Below are 23556 nucleotides of genomic sequence, written 5' to 3' on the forward strand. Positions count from 1 at the left end.
AAGTTGAGGGCGGGACTCTCAGTCCTCCGAGCCCGGGCTGAGGCGCTGGGTGCCGCGGCGATGCCACCCAGCTGGACGCGCACCCCCCGGGAGGTGAGTTCGCTGGGTGGAGCCTGTGCTTCGGTGTCCCTGGAGTCAGGTGGTGGGCGTGGGGGGATCTAGCGCGGCGCTGGCAGAGGGACCCGGAGGTGCGCGGCCGCGCGGGGGACGGTGGGAGTGCGGGCGCGGGGAAGGGTCGGCTCGGCCTAGTTTAGGGTCCTGGCCTCGCCGGGATCTGAGGGCAGCTTCAGGTAGGGTGTGCGGCGTAAGGCCCAGCGGAGACTGTGCCCGGGAGCCGAGGCGTTTTCGAGTGGCAAGGCGCGCGCGAGCTGGGGCGCAGCGAGAGAAGGTGTGAGGCTGAGCGGTGCCCGGGACTCCCGGGTCGGCCAGGGGCGGGGGGATTGGGGGACTCTCGGTGACGTCAGAGGTGCGCAGGACCCGGACGGGGCGGGATTCGCTCCTCTCCGGGCGGTCTTCCCAGGCGGCCCCTCGGTAAAGGGCGTCCTCTCCAGGTGGAGAGACCTCTGGGGAGGGAGAAGAATTTGGAACTGTGATTGTGGGAGAAGGGCCTGGGGAATCGGCCAGGTCCCATCCTGCGGTTCCTGCTGCTAGAGCGTCTCTTCAAGTGTCAGATTCAGCCTTTAGCCAGGGGAACCCGCTGCCAAGCTCATTCAGGTAGTTGGCAGAATCCGTTGCTTTGTGATTGTCATATACAGGTTCGTCGTTTCTTTGCTGCCTGACAGGCAGAGCAGCCCATGGCTCCTGGAAGGAGCCCGTGTACATCTGCCAGCTAGCTTTGGCTGTGGTTAGATTGGGTCCACCCTGGTAATCCATGCCGTAACCTTAGTTCTTTATGCAAAGTCCCTTGTGCTATTTACTGCAGCATATCTACAGGGTCTTGGAAGTAGGATGTGAACAAGGGGAAAGAGTGTTCTGCCTAACACAGATTAAGCGCATGTCTAGGGAACATCCCACTGAGAATAAACAGAGAAAAGCAACGTGTAAAATTAGTGCCAGACGAGTTTGGTACCGTTTGTAATTTTTTTAAAACAGGAAAAAAAAAAAAAAAAACAAGTGCATACGTGTATTTGCTTGTGAAGCCTAGAGTAATCTGGAAGGACATTTCAAAGTGGAAAGGAGAACCAAGTGACTGGGACATTTTTAACTTTTTCTTTAAACCTTTTAAATGTTGAGCTATGTGACTCAAAACTCCTATTCAGAACAATGATGAAAATTCAAGGTAATTTAAAATAAAATGTACTGAATAAATGTTGGAGATTATTTAAATTCCCCCATGAATGGGAAGAGTGAAAATTCCTTCCAGGGAATCTGGGCATCTGCTCCCAGGGCAGGCAGACACACCATCACTGACAGTCTTATAACTCCCTCTCAAGTTTCCTGCTGTGCATCTACTGCTGAATGGATGGGAACCTTAGTGTATTCCCTGCTCTGAGTCTCATCTTATACCATCCTTCTGCACACACTTCCAAGTTAATCTTTTGAGACATTTTGTTTTTTGTCTCCTGATTTAGAAATGCAGCCAAAGCCTTACTGCATCAGCCAACTAGTGCCTCCTAACAGTCTGTCCCCAGTGACATCCCTCTGAGCTCTGTCCTTACCTCCTTGTCTTCTCTCATAAGCTTTGTCTCTAAACTTGCTCTCTGGCATCCTCACTCAGTTGTGCCTTCCTCTGTGATCTCAACCCAGCAGCCCTGGGTGATGTCTGCTGTCATCCCTACTCCTTGCACCTTTCTCCAGCCACCCTTCTTCAGAGAAACCCCCTCTCAGATCCTTTCCAGGTCCCCTTGACTGCACCTCACCAATATCCCCTTGACTCTATCTAAACCCAATGTGGAACAGAATATCCCTTCTCCCAGGAAAGGCAGAAAAGAATACCATTGTCAAGGACAGAGTTTATGCTTTTTCACAGAATAGTGAGAGGCTGCTCCCCTGTTATCCTCTAAACACCTGCAGCCTTCAAAAGCCTGTATGCCGCATAGCCTCACTGAGTGCAGGCAGCACCCCAACTGCAAGGCCCATGGGACCCCTTACAGTGCCTTTGCCCGGCTCCCTCATTTTTCTGTCTATATACTAGCTGCCCCACTGTTCCTCTGACCTGACATGCATGCCCCTGCCCTCCTCAGACTTTGCATTCACATTGCCTCTGCCTGGGACTTCTCTTCCCCGGTGTCACAATACTCCATCTCTCACCTTTAGGTCACTTTCTTGGTGAGGATTTCCTGACAACTCTAGTTAAAATGTCCCTGTCTTCCCTGTTACCGCTAACCAGAGCAGTTGTTTTATTTCACTGATGCATTTGCTGTGATGATATCTTAGTGAGCTTTATGAGGGTATTGTTTGCTGTTGTGTCCCACATAAAACCCCAGAACAGATTCTAGCATATAGTGGATGTTCAGAAATCCTGAAAAAGTGTATCCTAGAGGAGAAATCGAGGTCATATGTTGACATTTTCCAATATGAGTTTCTACCAACTTTTTCTGTCTGCCTTCTCTACTTCTGAGGGGCAGGGAATCAGCAGTACCTATTGGGAGTGCAGTGTCAGTAAGGAAATAAAGTTTGTCAAGCCCCACATCCTGGTGGGCCTCTAGGAGTGGTAATTTAGTAATTCAGTAATTTAGTCCATGTGAGAAGCCTGTGTGTCTTCAGGTGGGAGTGTCCCATCTCCTGCCCAGAGAGAGTGGTTAGGACTGAAAATGAGCCCAAGTTTGAATATCTTCACAAAATAGGGGGTGTTACTGCCTCCTAACAGACTTGCTCAGGAGGTGAACCCTGGAATGCCAACAGGGAAAGGGAACTGAGAGAATTGAGCAAGATCAGTGAGTTAAGTGGGAGGACATCCCTGGTAGATGGAGATGGGAATACCCGGTGGCTGTTGCTGAGTGCATCTGGGACAACCGAACCGCTAGGATTGGTAGGCACTAGCACATAATGATCATATGTATGTATATAGCCCCTGGCCAATCAATCTTGGGTCTGCTGCTTCCCTGCAATAGATAGGTCTTATGCATTCACCTTTATGGCACTGTGTCAGGAAGTAGGCTCTGTGACTATTGCTCTCCTCTTATAATGGTGGGCCTGAGCCCTGTAGGGAAATGTCTTCAGAGTTCAAGGACTCATGCAACCCTGGCTCATGATTCTGTGTCCGTATGGCTGACTGTCTCTCCTCTTGGGTCTAGAATCAGGGAACATAGCATTAGTCTTTGATGCCTGGCAACCTCAGGCCCTTTTCAGGTCTCTGGCTGCAGGGGTAGAGTAAGAGACTTCTGCCTGGTGAGAGGATGGATCCCTGTAGCTGACATCTTTGCACACTCACCTCTGTCCTTGCCGGTTTTCAGATTCCAGCTATTTCCAGCCTCAAAACTTGCCCCTAGGAGGCAGAAATGGAGCCCACAGCTTCAGGACCATCCCCTTGGACCCCTGTATCACAGACATGTGTGAGTGATACTCCTCCTGTGACCCACCCTGGTTCTTTAGTCTTTGGGCCCCTCTACTTTGGCATTAATGAGCTGGAAGCCATACACCCTCACCATTAGCAACCAGGTACTGGGAACATGTTTCCTACTGGTGTCCTCATTCTGGGGAGATGATGTCCATGTCACCCTATTCTCACCCCTAGGAGCATCAGGCCTCAGGGACTCAAGGGGCTGAGGCTGACCATCAGAAAGTAAGTTGACCTGGCCTGGCCCCTGGTGTCCTGAACAGGCTTCTGACTTCTTTCCTGAGACAGAGGGCTATAACATGATGGTTATCAGAGTCCTTTGCTGTCTGCTGTAGCCCTGACCCCTTCTAAGCCCAGTGACCAGACTGGTGGCAGTCCCTGCCTCAGGATTCTTTCCTATACCTTCCTGGTGGTATTCACACTGCCCAGCTGCTCCTGTTGCCCTGAGAACCCTTTTAGAGAGAACTTTGGGGGGAAAACTTTTTGGGGGGGCTGGGGGGGACAGCTCCCTCATGTGGACCTTTTGCTTCTTTTGTTTGGGTCAGTTAGTGGCTATGTTACTCTGGCAAGACCCTGTGTGGATGGGGATGATTAGGCTAAGGGTATACATGTGTAGGAGAGTCCTGCACGTGTGGAAGAGAGCAGATTCTAAAAAGAAGTGAAGAGCAGGTAGAGAATGGTCCCCAGAAGTGGCCCCAAGGAGCAGGCCTGCTCATCAGCCTGAGCAGAGGCAGAATGTTAAGCAGACTGCCAAGGATCCCTGCTGGGAGTGGTGAGAAGAGAGTGGTGAGAGAATCCCAGAGCCTTGCTCTGCACCTTGGTGGGGGAGAGATAGGCTAATGGGGGTTCATGTTTTAAAAGCCACTGTGGAGCCATCAGAATAGGCAGCCCCAAACACTTGCTCCTCTACATAAATGTTCAAAAAGCAGAAACTGTCAGAAATCTAGAAAATTGTTAAACCTTGACAACAAGCAAACAATGAATCAAGAAAAAGGCAATTTTAAGGGCTGAGGTATATAGCTCAGTTAGTAGAGTGCTTGCCTTGCATGCATAATGCCCTGGGTTTAATCTCCAGGACCACAAAAAAAGAAAAAGGCAACTTTAAAATGGTAGGAAGGTTTTGTGGTACTCTTAGTTGCCTGTGTCTCAACCTGTTCCTGGCATTTTTAAAGAAGGCAGCTTGTGTTCTCATCTTGGGACCATGGTCTCTTGTTCCAGGGTGTGTAATAAATAGATCTTACTTAAGAATTGTTGTTGTTGGGCTGGGGATGTGGCTCAAGCAGTAGCACACTCACCTGGCATGCGCGGGGCCCTGGGTTCAATCCTCAACACCACATAAAAATAAAATAAAGATATTGTATCCACCTAAAACTAAAAAATAAATATTAAAAAAAAAAATAATTGTTGTTTATTCTAGCCTGTCTGGGACTCCCAAAAGGACCGATGCAAGGTGTACATACATGTCTGTTCTTCCTAACTCAGATCCTAGAGCAGGAAAGCAGTAGGCTTAACAGCATTGTAAAGTGACTGGGACCCTCCACAGGCACCTGGGGCATTGATCAGCCACCTGCAGCCCAGGAAGAAAAGCTGGTAAGAGACTTTCTTGGGGGAAAATCAGGATATTCTGAAGCACAATTGGGGGATTTAGAAAACCACATTAATGCCCAGGACAGGCTGTGAATTCAGAAAAGGCCTGTAAAGACCCTAAGCTTTCATCTCCAGCTGGTCTCTGGGCTCAAAGAAAGCAAGAAATGGAGAAGTGTTGTAAACGGTGTTACAGAAGGGCCCTAGAACAGAACCAGTACACAGATGGTGAACAGTGTTTTGTTTTTCTTTTGTTCTTAAGATTGGTGGTAATCTGTCAAAATAGTATAGTAGCCAAAGGGTTAGGGATATAACTCAGTGGTAGAACACTTGACAAGCATTCACAAGGCACTGAGTTCCATTCCCAGCATCACCAAAAAACAAATAAAATCAACACAAGCTAAGGAAATAACCCACAGTGTATAAAAAATATAAATTGTGTACAAACCTTGTAATCTCAGTGACTCAGAAGACTGAGACAGTCACAAGTTTGAGGCCAGCCTCAGCAAATTAACAAGGCCCTAAGCAACTTGTTAAGACCCTCTTTCAAAATTAAAATATAAAATAAGTAAATAAAATATAAATAAAATAAATAGGACTAGGATGTAACTCAGCAGTAAAGAACTAGGTTAAATCCCCAATTCCAGGTCAGGTGCAGTGCCTCATTCCCTGCACAGGCCAGGGAATGGGTTTCCCTTTGGTGGGATGGGCTCGCTGAGAAATAGAAGCTAAGAAAAGTAGAACAGTGAAATGACCACAGAACACAGAAAGTAATTTCTTTCTTTTTTTTTTTTTTTAGAGAGAGAGAGAATTTTAATATTTATTTTTTAGTTTTCAGCGGACACAACATCTTTGTTTGTATGTGGTGCTGAGGATCGAACCCGGGCCACACGCATGCCAGGCGAGTGCGCTACCGCTTGAGCCACATCCCCAGCCCCAGAAAGTAATTTCAAGAAGGGTACAGAGACAAGCAAAGCTGACCAGACGGGTCCGGCTTCTAACAAAGAAAGGAGCCTATGTTTGCTTTATTTTTAACAGAAGACATCAAAGAAATTCTATGGAAAGTTCTTCACCAAAACAGGATAGAGATGGGGGCAGGTAGGCTGCTCCATTCCTAGCAGAGTCATGCCCATCTCCAGTGCTGCGTGGGACCTTCTGGCAGAGCAGAGGGGAAGTTCACTTGCATCAGGCAGTCTATCCTGGTGGCACTGCCACAAGAAGTTCCCAGTGCCAGTCTACCCACTCCTTGGCTACGATGCTGAAAAGGTCCTCATGTATTTCACAGATGGCTTCCCCGCATATTCCCTCTTTTTACTTTGTAAATGTAAATGATGAGCTGTTAGTTCAAGCTCCCACATTTTTGTTCTAAGGGTACGACAACCTATTGATACAAAAGAGAATTAGTAGCAAACATATCATACCAATAACATACCATACAGAATGTTTCAGCGTATTTCCAGGATTAAAGCCATTCAATTCTTGAAGTATTTGGTCAGCTAGAAGGTAGGGTTCGTAAGATTGATTTTGCTTTTTTAAATATCCTGGATGTGACAATGTAACTCCATAGATCCAGGCTACTATTATTGCTATGCCAAATACCCATTAGATGATTTTTAACCTTTCCATAATCCCATTGGGAAGTATTATATTTGGCCACAATAATAAGAGACATATTTATAGTCAGCGTGGCATTTAAGCCTTTTCTTAAAGCAGAAAGCTCATTACCAATATTTATGACAGTAGCTTCCAAGGCATTCAAATTAGTTTCAATCTTTTCATCAATATTTATCTGATTGGGGCTGGGGTTGTAGATCAGCAGTAGAGTACTCTTGCCTAGCACGTGTGAGGCCCTGGGTTCAATCCTCAGCATCACATAAAAATACATTAAAAAAAAAAAAAAAAAAGGTACAATACCTTTTTGTCCAACTACAACTAAAAAATAAATATTAACAAAATTTATCTGATTATGGAGGGCTTTGGGAGTATTTTGAGCCAAATTATTAAGAAAATTTGCATGTTGAATGTTTTGAGATACAGCCACTGAGGCTATTACAGTAGAAGTGATGAATGAAATTAAAGCAGCCCCTCCAAGAATTATGAAACCAAGAGTGCACTTGGGTCTGGTTAACTGAGCATGTATCTGTTGTAAGATCTGAACACCAGCATCAGCATACCATGGGTCTGAAATGTTGGCTGTAGTAAGACAAAGGAGGATTGGTGAAGCATTAACATTCTTCTCCCTCTGTTAAATCTAATGATGCAGTTAGTTAGATTGTACCTTTTATAGGCTATAAGATATTTATCACCTTTTTTCTTAACTCTTACATTTCTAGTAACTAAAACATACGGAGATTGAACACAGGCTCATAGGCCATAGCAGGAACCCTTTTTGCAATTCCTGCTATCTGTATAATGTAGAAAGTCTGAGGCTACAATTAAGCACCAGAGAGCTTTTCAAATACCACCCTTGCCAAAGGTTAGAATATTACCAATGAAACCTCCAGGGGTCATGGCATCCTTACATAATTGTCTTTTTATCAATTCTTGGAGTCCAGTCCAAAATATATCCACTATTTCTAGAAACTTGTACTGGCAAGACTTTTGCACATTCCATCCATTTAGGAAAGGTACCAAACAAATTCTATTACAGAACAATTAGGACAGTAAGGTATTGGTGGACGTTCTGCAGAGATGACTGGCTTGTTAGGAGAAAATCCCATTTTAATAACTGTTAGACATATGTCCTTGAGTCACAGGGGTAGGTAGATTGACTGGTCTAGCCACCCCTCCCCGCATATGCTGTCTTTTCCTCAAAAGATACCCTTAAACAGCCAGCATGTTTTATCATGGAACCAACATATAAGTAGTTGTCCACGGTAACTAGTATAATTAAATCCAGTCACATGGATGGGTGTAATATGAGTGTCTGTAAAGCCACCCAGCATATGAGTATCATTCGTAAATACTGGGATGGATTCTGCAGTTCACATAGCTGGGTGTACTAAAGGTGGATCTGGAAAATATGTCCAGTAGCCTTCTCCATGGACCCCACTAACCTGACAGCTCAATAGAGCCATCGTAGCCACAAACTTTATAGCTGGAGACTTAGTTTCTCCTTGTTGTTGAACCATCTTTTCAGCCTGTTGCATCATATTCTTCAGTTGTTTCCATGATGGCAATTTGGACATTCGGTTTCTCTGGGCCTTTTCTGTCCTTTTCACTCCTTACTAGCTTCCTCTTCCTCTTGGGGGGTCAGGGCTGACATCTCTGAATGGATCTTTAGTCGTTTGAAACTTGAACATAATTTGTGGACCCAAGAAAGAGGAGAGAAGGGAAAGGGGTAACAAGAACATCTGAAAATATAATGGTCAGAATGTCCCAAATTTGATGAAAGATATAAATCTACATGTCCAAGAAGCTCAACAGACCCAGTAGGATAAACTGAAAGATCCACACCAAGTCTTGTTTTAATTAAATTGTTCAAAGACAACAATGTAACAAGAAAAAAGAGACTCCTCCAGTACAAGGGATCTCAATCAGTAAGGTTAATATCTGATTTTTCTTCAGAATTCATGGAGGTCAAAATGCAGTGGGATGAAATATTAAAGTGCTTAGAGATTCAACCAAGAATTTTAAATGTGGCAAAAATTATCTTTCAAACTAAAAGAGAAACTAAGACATTCCCAAATAGACAACAGCTTGAGGTGGTTTGTTATGGTCCTAAAGGTTAAATGAAAGGACAGTAGACAGACTCCAAGACATACAAGAAATAAAGACCTCAAATAAAGGTAATTACATACAAGCAAGTATAAAAATTAGTATTATTGTATTTTTGGTTTGTGAATACACCTTTTTATTTCCCACATGATTTAAAGAACAAGTGCATAAAAAGTAACAAGTCTGGGGCTGGGGTTGTGGCTCAGTGGTAGAGCACTTGCCTATGGTCTGTGAGGCACTGGGTTCCATTCTCAGCATCACAGATAAATAAATGAAGGTCCATCAACAACTGGTAAAATATTAAAAAAAAAAAAAAAAGTAACAAGTCTGAGGTTTGGTTTGCTTTTTAGGGGCTGGAAATTGAACTCAGGGCTTCACACATTCTAAGAATGCATTCTACCACTGGTCTGCACCTCCAGGCCGATCAGCCTATAAAATATTTTGAGCCTATAATGAATAATTTTTGTTTGTACTAGGGATTGAACCCAGGGTCACTCAACCAGTGAGCCCCATCCCCAGTTCTTTTTTGTATTTTTTAAATTTAGAGACAGGGTCTCAATAAGTTGGTGAGGCTGGCTGTGAACTCACAGTCTTCCTGCCTAAGCCTCCCTAGCCACTGGCATGACAGGCATGCACCACTACACCTCGCCTAAAGTAATTTTTGATGACTAAAAATTATAAGAGCTATATAGGAGCAGAATTTTTGTGTGCTATTGAAGCTAAGTTGGTATCACTTGTTTTAGGATGTTCATGTAAACACTAAGAAAATATCTGGCAAATGTATACAGAAGGAATTAAAGAGAAAATTACTTTTGCAAAAAATTAACTGAACCCAAAAGTAGGCAGCAATAGAGGAATTAAGGGATGCAATGTAAAAGATGTACCAAAAATAAATAGCAAAGCCAGGCAAGGTGACACACACCTGTAATCCCAGAGGCTCAGAAAGTTGAGGCAAGAGGATTTCAAGTTCAAAGCCAGCCTCAGCAACTTAATGAGGCCCTGTCTCAAAATAAAAAAGGGCTAGGAATGTGGCTGAGTGGTTAAGTATACCTGGTTTCAATCCCTGGTATCAACAACAACAAGTAGCAAAATGTCCTTCCTTTTTACTAACCACTTTAAATGTAAATGGATTAAACTTCCCAGTCAGAAGGCAGGTATTGACAAAAATGAATAGAAAAGCACAGTCCAACTGTATGCTGTCTACAGAAGGCTTACTTTAGATTCAAAGATATAAGCTTAAAGTGAAGTGAGATGTGAAAAAGATGTTCCATGTAAATCATAACCCAAAGAGAACTGGGATGACTATGCTAATATCAGACAAAACAAACTAAGTCAAAATTTCTTACCAGAAAGGAAGGAGGTCATTATATGGAGACCTCAGTACCCTTATCCCAAAGTATAGCTAGAACATCTAGACAGAATATCATTAAGGAAAGAGGGGACTTGAGCGACACTGTAAAATAATTGGACTTGAATGCTTCTGTCCTTCTGAAATTCATTTCTGTTATGAATCCCTAATGTATTGATATTAAAATGAGGATATGGGGAGATGATTAGGATCTACATCTACAACTAAAAAAAAAGAAATTTTTTTAAAGGAAGAAAAATATCTAATCAGTAACCTAACTTTACATCTTGAGAAACTACAAAAAGAAGAGCAAACTAAACTCAAAGCTCCAGAAGGAAGCAAATAATAAAGATTAGATCAAAGATGAGTAAAATAGAAAAACCATAGAATCAACACAGGCAAAAATTCTTGAAAAGATTAGCACAAGTGGTAAAACCCTTAGATTTACAAAGGACAAAAGATGATGTGACTGATGGGCTGAGGTTGTGGCTCAGTGGTAAAGTGCTCGCCTAGCATGTGTGAGGCACGGGGTTCGATCCTCAGCACCACAAAGAGATGAAGTGAAGATATTGTGTCCACGTAAAACTAAAATAAATAAAAGATGATGTGACTGAAAGCAGGAATATTATTACCAACCTTACCAAAAAAGGAAGATATAATACCGTGAATGGTTTTGTACCAACAGGTTAGATAGGCTGTAAGAAAGCAAAAAATTTATAGAAACACAAAAATTATGAAAATTGACTCTATCTAAACATACCAGTAACAAACAACAAGTTTGAATTAGTAATTAAAACTCCCAGCAAAGAAAAGTTAAGAATTAAACTACCTTCACTGCTAGCATTTAATGAATACCCAACTTTCTCAATTCTTTCAGCATATTGAAGAGGAGGGAACATTAATTTATTCTGTGAGGCCAGCAATAAATACCCTGATACCCAAGCCAAACAAAGAGCCTATAAAAAAAGAAAATTACAAACCTGTATCACTTATGGCTAAAGATGCAAATCTCTGAAAAGCATAATATCAAACTAAATACAGGAACATCTTAAAAGTATTCTATCCTATGACCACATGGGGTTTAGCCCAGGAGTAGAAGAGTATTTCAGCTCCAAGAGAGCCAATCAGTGTGATCCACCAAAGGAACAGAAAGAAGTATGAAAACCATGATCACCTCAACTCATGCAGAAAAAAACTGGGCAAATTCCAACTTTGATGATTTTTAAAAAACCAAACAAACTGATAAAAGGCACATGGGGAAAACCACAGCTGACATCATGCTCAGAAGTAAAAGACTAACATTTGCCCTAATATCAGGAACAGGAGAGAGATGGCCTGCATCACCACTGCTGCTCAGCATTGTACTGGAAGTACAGATTCCAGAGCAGTTAGACAAGAAAATGAAATAACCAATGTCCAAAGCAGAAAGAAAGATGTAAAGTGATTTCCATAAGACAACTCCATATGTATGATCCACAGAATCCACAGGAAAACTACTAGAGCTAATAAATTCAGCAAAAGTTTGGGGCCCAGATCACTGTTTACACACACCAGCAATGAACCAATCTGAAGGGGAATTAAGAACACACTTCTATTTACATTAGCGTCAGTGGTAGGGGGAAGTCCCAGGAATAATTTTAATCAAGAAGATATAAAACTTATTCACCAAAGACTGCAAAACATTGTTAAAAAAGATCAAAGCAAGCAAGAAAACAGAAGACATCCTGTGTTCACAACTTGGAGGACTTAATGTTCTTAAGATGCCCAAACTATACAAAATGGCTACAGATTCAGTGCAATTTCTATCGAAATTTCAGTGGCATTTTTTTGCAGAACCTAAAAGGTTCATCCTTAAATTCATGTGGAATTACAAAGGGCCCTGAATGGCCAGTCTTGGAGAACAGAGTTGGAGGATTTACGTGACTCGGTTTCAGGCTTACTACAAAACTGCAGTAGTCAAAATTGTTTGGTCCTGTCATGAAGATGGAATTGACTATCCAGAAATAAATCCATACATCTGTGGCCAGTTGCTTTTTAGCAGGGATGATAAGATCTTCCAGTCTATGAGGAAAGATAGCCCTTCAATACATGGCACTGTAACAAGTAACCCAACATCCCAGAGTTGGAACCAGGCACAGCAGTGCACACCTGTGATCCTGGCAACTCAGGAGGCTGAGCAGGAAGATCACAAGTTCAAGGGAAAGTTTTATTTTGTTTTTTAATTTTGTTAATTTTTTAGTTGTTGATGGATTTTTATTTATTTATATGTGGTGCTGAGACTCAAACCCAATGCCTCGCACATGCTAGGCAAGCCCTGTACCACTGAGCTACAACCCCAGCCCAAGGCAAAGTTTGATCACAAGTTTTGAGTCTCAATTTTTCAAAAAGGGTGGGAGAACTTGGGCTGTATCTCAATGGTAAAGCACCTCTGGGTTCAATCCCCAGTACAAAAAAAAAAAAAAAAAAAAATGAAGCTGGATTCCTACCAGTGCTGTATACAGAAATTAATTGAAATGAATCAAAGATATTAAGAGCTTAGAAAGCATCAAAGTCTTGGAAGGAAATAGGAGCAAATCTTCATAACCCTGCATTTGGCAATGGATTCATTAGAACATCAAAGGCACAAGCAACAAAAGAAAAATAAATGAATTTGACTTGATCAATCAAAGGACATTATCAAGAAAGTGCAAAGACATCCTACATAATGGGGGCAAATCTTTGTAAATCATGTTATGTGATAAAGGTCTAGTACTGGAATATATTAAAGAAGTCTTACAATCCAACAACAAAACAACACACCTTAAAAATGGACAAGGAGCCAGGTGTGGTGGCACATGCCTGTAATCCCAGCAACTTGTGAGGTTGAGGCAGGTTTGCAAGTCCAAGACCAGCCTCAGCAACTTGCAAGATTCTGTCTCAAAATACATTTTGAAAAATGGGCTAGGGAAGTAGCTCAGTAGTAGAGCAACCCTTGGTTCTATCCCCATTACCGGAGCAGGCAATGGGTTTGGAGGGCTGTGGGTAGGCAAAAGACTGACTGCAAATAAATGACTAACAAATGAAAAGAGGCTTAACATCATTAGTCACTAAAGAACTGCAAATCAAAACCAGAATCAGATTGCCACTGGAGTGTCTGTCCACAATAAAAATAAAAATTAAAAAAAAAAAAAGACATTGCTCTGTAATGAAGGGTGGGTGGTTGCATAGAACTGTGAACGTGCTAAATGCCACCAAGTTGCTTACTATAGAATAGTTAACTTCCGTAGTGTGAGTTCCATCCTAATAAATCATGAAATGGAAACAGAATCCCCTGTAAGAGGTGGGCATAGTGGAGCCACCTGAATGTGAGGTGTTTCTTTGGGGTCTGTACCACAGGTGGGCTGGCCTTGCACTGAGATGGCTGCTACACCCCATGATTTGTGACAGGTGACAGTCATGTGGGATCCCAGGAGTGTGGTCATGGCTAACGGACTCGAAGCCATGTTGCACACATCTGAAAGCCATTATTCAAACACCATTCACAGAAAGGTATTGTCTCCCAAAGGAAATACTGTCAGATGATTTTGTGCTAGAAGGGCTGACTCCCAGTACATAAGAATGTAGTGCAGGCAACTGTTTACTGTCAGATCTTTTCCTTTGCCTTTAAACATAAGTTTTAGTAATATTTCCTAGATTTTCCTAAATGGAAACTATTTTTCTGATTTTTATATTTCCTTTTTAAAGAACTTTTTATCATTCTTTGCTACAGTTTGCAGGTTGCAAAGATGAAGTACATCGAATTTAATAAGTCCATAAAGTGATCTTCTACCATTCACAGAATTCATTTTTGATTCCTGTCTCAATAAAACTGATTTAAACCATGACTCAGGCTAGAAAGCCCTATTGTCACACCAGTGACATTCAGTCAGGACACCAGATTCCGCTGGCAGACTGTATTTTATGGCTAGCAGGCTTATACTGGTTTTGAGGGTTTTTAAGGGTTGTTTGTTTTTAAAAAAAAAAAACAACAAAGATCATTTGACAAGCCAAGCAACCAAAAAGCTTCAGATAGGTTCTCTCTGACCTGTACAGAAAATCATTACTGACTGCTGTTTCTAGACCCCATGGAGCCTGGGTTCCTGCAGTCTGTGTGGAATATGACACAAAGGGCAGCAGGAAGGAAAGAGGCACCACTGTCCCTGTAGGCATAGGTAGCAGTTCCATGGGTGTACTGCATCCTGCAGGGGCACTGTGGCTGAGAGTGCCTGTGAGAAGCATGAAGCCTCACCATAGACACATGAGTGCAGCAGGCAGCAGCTGGGCCTGTGAGGGCTGGCCATGTGGCCAGATCAGTCTGCAGTGATGCCATTGGCAGCTCCTGGGCACAGATATGTCCATGCTGGAAGCAAGTTCTGGATGTCACAGATAGAATAGGGAGAAGCACTGAGAGAACAGGACAAAGGTACCATTAGGCCAAGGAGGCAGCACAGGGCACTGGAAGGGTACCCCTCACCACCAAGCATCAGTGACTGCAGCTGGCCGTCCTATGTCAGGGAGTGGTCCAGGCAGTATAGGAGACAGCAGGGACAGGTGATGAAGAGAAGGGGGTTGGCATACATACAGTGGTCAGGGAAAGGCTGTCTAGCAAGGTGTGTTTGAGCAGAGGCCAGCAGGAAGGCCACATGGAGAGTGTTCCAGGCAGGGTGAGCACCATAACTTGGAACTGGCTTTGCTTCTTATAAAGGAACAGGCTGCTGCTCATCTGAAGCAGGCTTTATCTCCCATGCTGGTGAATCCTGAGACCAAGCCTGAATGCCACAAGCTGGCACTGAGAGAACAAAAGATGGGCCTAAGAGGTTTTTGGTATGAAGAAAAAAGGTAAAGTGTGTAACAGTGTAAGAAAGCATGTGATTTTCCTTGTATGATTGGGAGGGCACCTGAATTGAGGCATATTCCCAATTAGAGCTCACTGACCTTGCTGATGGCCTACTATGGGTGTGACAGGAAGTGGGAGCCAAAAGCCACCCCGAGTCTTGACCTGAGCCAGTGTGCAGGCTGGTGCATTCTTGAAATGTGGATCCTAGGGAGGGTGGGTTCCCTCCCTCCCTCCCTTCCTTCCTTCCTTCCTTTCTTTTTAATAATGTTATTGTATTATTTTATTTATTTATAAACCCAATGCCTCATACATGCTAGGCAAGCACTCTACCACTGAGCTATATCCACAGCCCCGAGGGTGGGATCCTGATCATCCTTAGCTCCCCTGCAGCCTTGTGACCTCAGCTCTTACAGCCTCTCCCTGGGCTTTTTGCAAGACCAGGGGCTGCTGCTGGCAGTGGGATCTCTGCTTTCTTCACCAGCTCCTCCATAGAGGTGAGGTCAGCAGCTCTGCAGACCCATCTGTGTCTGCTGTTCCTGTCACTGTGGTTCCTTATATAACTTCAGTGTTTGTTGTTTCAGATTGTGGTATTAGGACAGAGGACAAGGAGTTTCACCCAAAGGAAGACGTTTTGGAGGATTTGGAATCACAGGCAGAAATGTCAGAAGACTGTGCTGGTGATATTTCCCAGGTATCTGAGCTTGGAGGACTTTGTGATGACATATTAGCCAGAGACTGGGGTGTCCCTGAAGGCAAGAGCCTGGGGCAGTCCACACACCGGGATGGAGATTTGATGTCAGTAACAGTGCTCCTTAAGGGCCCTTTAGGGGAGAAACGTCTGGACTGCAGTGGTGTTGACCAAAGCTTCAATCTGAGCCCCAGCCAGATGACACATCAGGAAGTCCCTACAAAAGAGAAGCTGCATCCAGATGACACATGTGGCCAGAGCTTTCAACACAGTGTGTACCTAAGTGGCCATGAGGGGCTTCCCATAGCTGAAAGCCCACTCATATGTAATGGGTGTGGAAAAACCTTCAGTGGCAACCTTGACCTTATTCAGCATCAGATAAACAGCACTGGAGAGAAGTCCTGTGAGTGCAGTGAATGTGGAACACCCTTCAGTCAGAACTCGGTTGTTAAAAAACCCCATCGAGCTCACTTGAATATGAAAGCCTACCAGGGGCACACAGGCCCTGCTGGGTGTCAGGGTCTCCCCAGCAGTGAGAAGCTGTGTGTGTGTAATGAATGTGGGAGAGCCTTCAGCCAGAACGCAAGCCTTAAAAAGCACCAAAAGTCTCACATGAATGAGAAGCCCTATGAATGCAACGAATGTGGGAAGGCTTTCAGGCGCAGCTCCAACCTCATTCAGCATCAAAGAATTCATTCAGGGGAGAAACCATATGTGTGTGAGGAATGTGGTAAGGCCTTCAGGCGGAGCTCAAATCTCATTAAACACCACAGGGTTCACACGGGTGAGAAGCCTTTCGAGTGTAAGGAGTGTGGGAAGGCCTTCAGCCAGAGCGCACACCTCAGGAAGCACCAGAGGGTTCACACTGGAGAAAAGCCCTATGAATGTAACGATTGTGGCAAACCCTTCAGTCGTGTCTCCAACCTCATTAAGCATCACAGGGTTCACACTGGAGAGAAGCCTTACAAGTGCAGCGACTGTGGGAAAGCCTTTAGTCAGAGTTCCAGCCTTATTCAGCACCGACGAGTTCACACTGGAGAGAAACCTCACGTGTGCAGCGTGTGTGGAAAAGCTTTCAGTTATAGCTCAGTGCTCAGGAAGCACCAGATAATCCACACAGGAGAGAAGCCGTATGGATGTGGTATCTGTGGAAAGGCCTTCAGCCACAGCTCAGCCCTCATCCAGCATCAGGGCGTGCACACTGGCGACAAGCCCTACGAGTGCCGCGAATGTGGGAAGACCTTTGGTCGCAGCTCCAACCTCATCCTTCACCAGCGAGTCCACACTGGAGAGAAACCCTATGAATGCACTGAGTGTGGAAAGACCTTTAGCCAGAGCTCAACCCTTATTCAGCACCAGAGGATTCATAATGGGTTGAAACCCCATGAATGTAACCAGTGTGGTAAGGCCTTCAACCGAAGCTCCAATCTCATTCACCACCAGAAAGTTCACACTGGAGAGAAGCCCTATACGTGTGTTGAGTGTGGTAAGGGCTTCAGCCAGAGCTCACACCTTATTCAGCATCAGATAATCCACACTGGTGAGAGGCCGTATAAATGCAGTGAGTGTGGGAAGGCCTTCAGTCAGCGTTCAGTTCTGATCCAACACCAGAGGATTCACACTGGGGTGAAGCCCTACAACTGCGCTACTTGTGGGAAAGCCTTCAGCCAGCGGTCAAAGCTGATTAAACACCAGTTGATTCATACCAGGGAGTAACTTGTGGGCTAAAAGGAGTAAAACTGAACCATGGTTCCTTTCTGACACCTATGGATCCTTGTTTCAGCCTCTCCCTTCCCAGGCCTGAGGCTCACTCACTGCCCTCCACTCCATACAAAGCCTGGAGCCCTCCTTGGAAACACTCTTTCCAGACTCCCTCCCCTTCCATTGCTTTCAGATCCTGTGACCTCTCGTCTATGTTTTTTCTGTTTTATTTTTATTATGAGCAGACTGTCACATTGGTTAGGTGGCAAAGAACATGAGGGCCACATATTCATGAATGAAGTTTATCATGATGATGAAAATTACCAAAAAGTAAAGTGATCTTTGATTGGAGATAACCACAGTAACTCTTTTGTTAGTCATGGGAGTGAGTTCTCTGTCAGTGACTGACTCACTCTCTCTCTCTCTCTCTATATATATATACACATACATACACACACACACACACACACGCATATATACATACATATATATACACACACATATTTTTTAATATGACATCAAGTGGAGGGAGTTTTCAGGTCTCATTGCTCTCTTATTGTCCCCAGAGGTGGTATGCCAATTATTTATTCTTCTATCCCTCCCTTTCTGCAACTTGTACCCAGACCCCCACTGCCTTGCTTCCCTGTGCATACCTGTGGTCAGTTAGTCATCCTCCTTGCTGCTGTGCTATGACCCAGGTCCCAGCCTCTGGTTTCTGTGCCTCCAGTGCTGGACCCACAATGGCAGCTCTCTCTTTGTACCTCCTTTTCCAGTGAGGAAGCTTCCAGGATCAATCTTCTCCCAGATCAGTCTTCATCACCAGACATCTTTTAAGCAAGTACCAGGTGCCCTGCCCTAGGGCCCACCTCCTCAGTGTCCCCTATGCCCTGAAAAGGAGACAGGTTAGGTGCAACATAGATGTTACAAGAGAGGCCTCTGAACTCCAGCCAGCAAGTTGCAACAACAGAGTGTCGCAGGACCCAGACAGAATCTGACCCACCACCTGTCAGTAAATAAAAGTTCTGTTGGGGTACAGCCATGCCTATTTGCTTACACATATCTACAGCAGCTTCTGTGTGGCAGAGTTGAGTAGTTGTAGACATCATATGGCCCACCAAACCAGAGTGTTTACTTTCTAGCCTTTACAGAAGAAGTGTGCAACCTGGCTTTAGGCAGCTACCCTGTGGTAGGTGACTCTCAGGGCCAGGCTTTGCCAGAGGCTCACAGTTGTTGTAGGAATCAAGGTATGATGTCTTGATCAGGAGTATAGTTTGTGCTGTGCAGTGGTTTCCCGTGTACAGTGGATGGTTCCTGAGCAGTTGCCACAGCCTCTGAGGATCCCTCCCTTCTCACCTCTTCCTAACACTGTTCCTCAGGAGGAACATGCAGCCTAGCATGGACCTGAGTTCTTGCTTCAGTCAGTTTTGTGAGAACTAAACATCCTGGTCGTGGCAGCCTTGGTTAGATATTACCATTCATAGAATATTAGAATCTCAGAATCACTAGGAGAGCTAAAGAAACAGGTTTGGGGCCAACTTCAGGAAAGATTCCAGAACCATCTGTGCAGCAGCCCTGCAACTTGTAGCTGTTCTGTACTTGGGATTCCTAGGTGTCTACAAGAATCTAAGTGGAGAAATAGAGAGCTTTTTTAAGAGAGAATTTTTTTAATATTTATTTTTAGTTTTTGGTGGACACAACATCTTTATTTTATTTTTATGTGGTGCTGAGGATCAAACCCAGAGCCCCGCGCATGCCAGGCGCTACCTCTTGAGCCACATCCCCAGCCCCATCACTGGCATTTTTTAAGATGTGGGACTAGGAATGTAGCTTAGTGGTAGAGCTTTTGCTTAACATGTCTGGGGCCCTGAGTTCAGTTCCAAGCACTGCCAAAATTAATAATAAAATGGGATATGAATCTCTGGAAAAGCATGAGATAATTAGGGAGAGGATTAGGAAGGGAACTCGGGACAGAGGATTGATACTCCCAACACTGAGCATTGGCTAGTGAAAAGGTGGGTCTTGAGACACCCAGCATTAAATATTGTTGCAGGAGGAGCAACACACCACCTGTGGGGAAGAGGGACGCAAGTGACCAGGAGGGGTTACCACATCAAATGCTGTGGTGAAGAGATGTGGCTGCCCAAAGACCTGCTTCGTTGGAGTAGGAGGGCAGGAAGGAGCCAGGCAGTGTGAGGCTGGTGGAAGTGGAAGGAAGAATGAATTAAGCCCTTCCAAAGCCAAGAGGGGTAAGTTTTGAACAGTCAGAGGCTTCTGCATTGCTCCAGGTACAGAGAAAATGGACAATATAGTTAGTTTTGTAGGTATGGTGGGAAGGTGAGGTTCCAGGTCAGAAGAGGCAAGATCATCCACTAAAAATGGGGATAGGGAAGTTGTGGACAATGTGAAGAAAAGAAAAGGAAGAGTTGGCTAGGAGTAGGGAAGGTCTGGACTTGAGCTGGATGGGCTGTGCCCCAAGTCTCAACCCAAAAGCAACATCTGCACTCTGCTCTAAGGTTTCACCTCCACCTCCACCGCCACACCCTTACCCAAGGCAAATCCCTGCAGAGAAACAGCCACCTCTGGAGTTTTGAGATCACTCCCTGCAGCATAGAAAGAAAAGGAAGGCCTACTTTTTTTTTTTTTTTTTTTAAATCTTAGGATATTTTTCTCAAAAGACCCTAAATACTTAATTCCTGGAATATCATGGTAGGAAACAAGTTGGGGAAAGCCTTTCTCATAGCAGTTGACTGGAGGACCCCCGTCTTGCCGCTATCCTGCTTTCTCTGCCCTGGCTACTGCCTGTGTCCAGATGGCACTTACAAAAAGGGCTCAGGCCACTCTCTGCCCTTGGTCAGCTCCATGTGTGACCTGGGGGGTTCTGGCTGCTGCAGGGATCGCCAGCATCCCTGTCCACCTCATGCAGGGTGGGGCCACCAATGAGGACAGCACTAAGGTGGCAGGCACATGAAAGCATGACAATCCTGATTTTAAAGGTGGCTCCCCAGGCTGGCACATGAGAGGCACTGGGTTCAATCCTCAGCACCACATAAAAAATAAATAAATAAATAAAACAAAGGTATTGTGTCCATCTACAACTAAAAAAAAAAAAAAAAAAAAATTTAAAGGTGGCTTCCCCAGTTTATTTTTTTTAATTTTAAAATCGGCATCATTGTACAAAATGCAAATTGAGAAAAGCAGAAAAGATATCACACATAATTCCACCACTTAAATTCTCTAGCACTTCCAGAGCTAAGGAGGCATGATGTTTACTGAGCTCCCAAGACCATTTTGGCAAGAGCATGCAACGCCTAAGCAAGTCTATGAACAGGAAAACATGCAGTGAGGAGGGAGTACAGCAAAGACCAGATGCCTCTCAAACCGTGTGACAAGCAATGTGGGTTCACTTATTGTTTGAATGGAATCAGTTTGAGCCTTACCCCTCCATATTCCCTGCAAAGAAGTTCAAATACCTCAAGCCCCTGCCTGCACATGGGGACTCGACCCCAACCCCTCTCTCTGACCATAATCAGATCCAAGTCAGTCCCCATTACACAAAATTTACATACCTCCTAGGTATGTAAGCAGCATCCATCATCAGTCTCAAATTTTCCAGTGGGAGTCCATTTGCCTCTGCAGGTAACCATGAGGATTGTCACTGAGAGCAGGGTATTAGACAACTCCCATCTGCTTCTCAGGTGACCACAGGGTGAGCAGGGTGTTAGAGGACAGCCACCACCTCCCCATGGGGTGTCTGAGAGCTTGGCCACCCCTTCTCATAACAGGGGCTGGTGATGACTGATTCTTGCACTCTGAGCTCCAGGTAAGTAGTCCAGCTGAGATGCAGCCAGTTAGGTAGTGCCCCATGCTCTCACAGACCAGGATATACATTTATAACTAATTTTGAAGGTTACTTTTTTTTGATACTGTAGATTGAAACCCGGGGTGCTCAACCACCAAGCCACATTGCCAGCCCTTTTATATTTATCTATATGTGTGTATATACTTATACACATATACATATATATATATATATATATATATATATATATATATTTTTTTTTTTTTTTTTTTTTTTTTTTTTTTTTTTAATTTAGAGACAGGGTCTCACTAAGTTGCTCAGGGCCTTGCTAAGTTGCTGAGGCTGGCTTTGAACTTGCAATCCTCCTGCCTCAGCCTCCCAAGCCATTGGGCTTACAGGCATATGCTACCACACCTGGCTTGAAGGTTGCTCTTTAAAATATCTCTCTCTGGGGTCTGGGTTTTGGCTCAGTGGCAAAGTGCTTGCCTTGAACATGTCAGGCACTGGGTTCGATCCTCAGCACCATATAAAAATAAATAAACAACATAAAGATACTGTGTCCCTCTATAACTAAAATACTAAATAAATAAAAACATTTCTCTCTAGTGTCAAATTGATTACTTAAATATAAGTTCTCATTTTACACGCAAAAAAGACTATCATAAGAGTTTTTGTTTCAATTTTTAATCTTAAACAATTGGTAAGTTAGGGTGTTTAAAATAAGGGTTCTTTTTTCAGTACTGGAACTGAACTCAGGGTCAAGCATATGCTGGGCAATTGCTCTACCACTGAACTATATCCCCAGTGCATATGAGTGTTTGTCTCTTTTTTTAAAAAAAAAACATTTTTTTTTTTTTAGTTATAGTTGGACACAGTATTTTTTTTTTTTTTTTAGAGAGAGAGAATTTTAATATTTATTTATTTATTTTAGTTTTCGGTGGACACACATCTTTGTATGTGGTGCTGAGGATCAAACCTGGGCCGCACGCATGCCAGGCGAGCGTGCTACCGCTTGAGCCACATCCCCAGCCCTGGACACAGTATCTTTATTTCATTTCTTTATTTTTATGTGGTGCTGAGGATCAAACCCAGGGCCTCGCACATGCTAAATGAGCACTCTACTACTGAGCCACAACCCCAACCCCTCATTTTATTTTGAGACAGGATCTCACTAAGTTGCCAAGGATGGTCTCAAACTTGGGATTCCCCTGTCTCAACCTCCTGAGTAGCTGGGGTTACAAGCATATGCCACTGTACCTGGAAAACATAGGGTTTAAAAAAAAATACCTGCAACTCATATCACAGGCAGAGAACAGCACTTCTTAAACAAAAGAGGGGAAAGGACCAGGATCCCTACAGAAAAACAGGCAGAAAATAAACAAATAGCTTTTGTTTTAGTCTGTTTTCTGTTACTATACCCAAATAACCAAAGCTGATAATTTAAAAGGAAACAGGTTTATTTTGGCTCATTGCCCAGGAGCTCTTAAGAGGATGGTACCAGCTTCTGCTCAGCTTCTGGTGAGGCCACATGGTGGAAGCAGAGCATCTAGAAGAGAGGTCACATGGTGAAAGAGAGGGAGGGGAGGTGCAGGTTGGGTTTATAACCACCAATTCTGGAGATAACTGATGTACCCTCAGGGAAGCTACCTGAATTCCTTCTTGAAGGTGGAGCTCTAATGACCATGTGTGGAACCCAGGGCCTCACATATGCTAGGCAGGTACTATACCACTGAGCTATATCCCCAGCTCCTAATTACCTCTTTAGGACCCCACAACCTCTCAATACCATCCCCATGGACTAAGCCCCAACATGAATTTTGACAGGAACAAACTATAGCCGTCCTCAAACATGAAAAGGTGCTCAGCTTCACTCACAAGATGCAAAATGAAATCATTTCCCCTCAGACTAGCAAAACCCAAAATATTTGACAATATACTTGATTCAAAGTCTTGGAACAACCCCATGGAAAGAAACCAAACAATATTTAGCAAAGATGCATTTACAATTGCACATTGACCAAGCAATTTCTAGAATGTATCCCAAAACTGAACTGGCAAAAAGAAAGAAAAGATGGGTATAAAACTACTCATTACAGTGCTGATTTTAATAGCAAAAGACAGGAAACAGCCCAGGGTCTAGCAGCAGTGGACTGGGTTGCTCCCACTGTGGCATGTTCACATACTGGAGGGCACACAGCTGCATAAGAACAAAGAAAACCCGAACCCTGTTAGGTAAGGCCTCGAAGATGCAGAACAGAGGCACAGAATGCTACTGTATACTGACATGCACCTGGAGCTGTTAAGAATGGAAGCAGGGCTGGGGATATAGATCAGTTGGGTGCCTGCCTTGCATGTATGAGGCACT

General features: G+C 44.0%; 1 protein-coding gene across 4 annotated transcripts; it reads left to right on the forward strand.

Annotated features, from left to right (window-relative positions):
* The first annotated feature begins 8 nt into the window (after window positions 1-8).
* Window positions 9-18427, forward strand: Znf16 (zinc finger protein 16). Of its 4 annotated transcripts, none has more exons than XM_071602029.1 (4): window positions 10-93; window positions 4917-5089; window positions 14872-15005; window positions 15585-18427. In XM_071602029.1, the coding sequence occupies exons 3-4, from the start codon at window positions 14993-14995 to the stop codon at window positions 17405-17407; spliced, it is 1836 nt and encodes a 611-aa protein (XP_071458130.1). In that variant the 5' UTR covers window positions 10-93; window positions 4917-5089; window positions 14872-14992; the 3' UTR covers window positions 17408-18427. The 4 variants fall into 4 exon arrangements, with proteins under 4 accessions (XP_027807561.2, XP_071458130.1, XP_071458131.1 ...); XM_071602031.1 differs by lacking the exon at window positions 14872-15005 and adding an exon at window positions 3396-3494 and having other exon boundaries at window positions 47-93; XM_071602030.1 differs by lacking the exons at window positions 4917-5089; window positions 14872-15005 and adding an exon at window positions 3396-3494 and having other exon boundaries at window positions 46-93.
* The last annotated feature ends 5129 nt before the right edge of the window (window positions 18428-23556 follow it).

This window comes from Marmota flaviventris, chromosome 15, assembly GCF_047511675.1.
Source record: "Marmota flaviventris isolate mMarFla1 chromosome 15, mMarFla1.hap1, whole genome shotgun sequence".
Classification (NCBI taxonomy): Eukaryota; Metazoa; Chordata; class Mammalia; order Rodentia; family Sciuridae; genus Marmota; species Marmota flaviventris.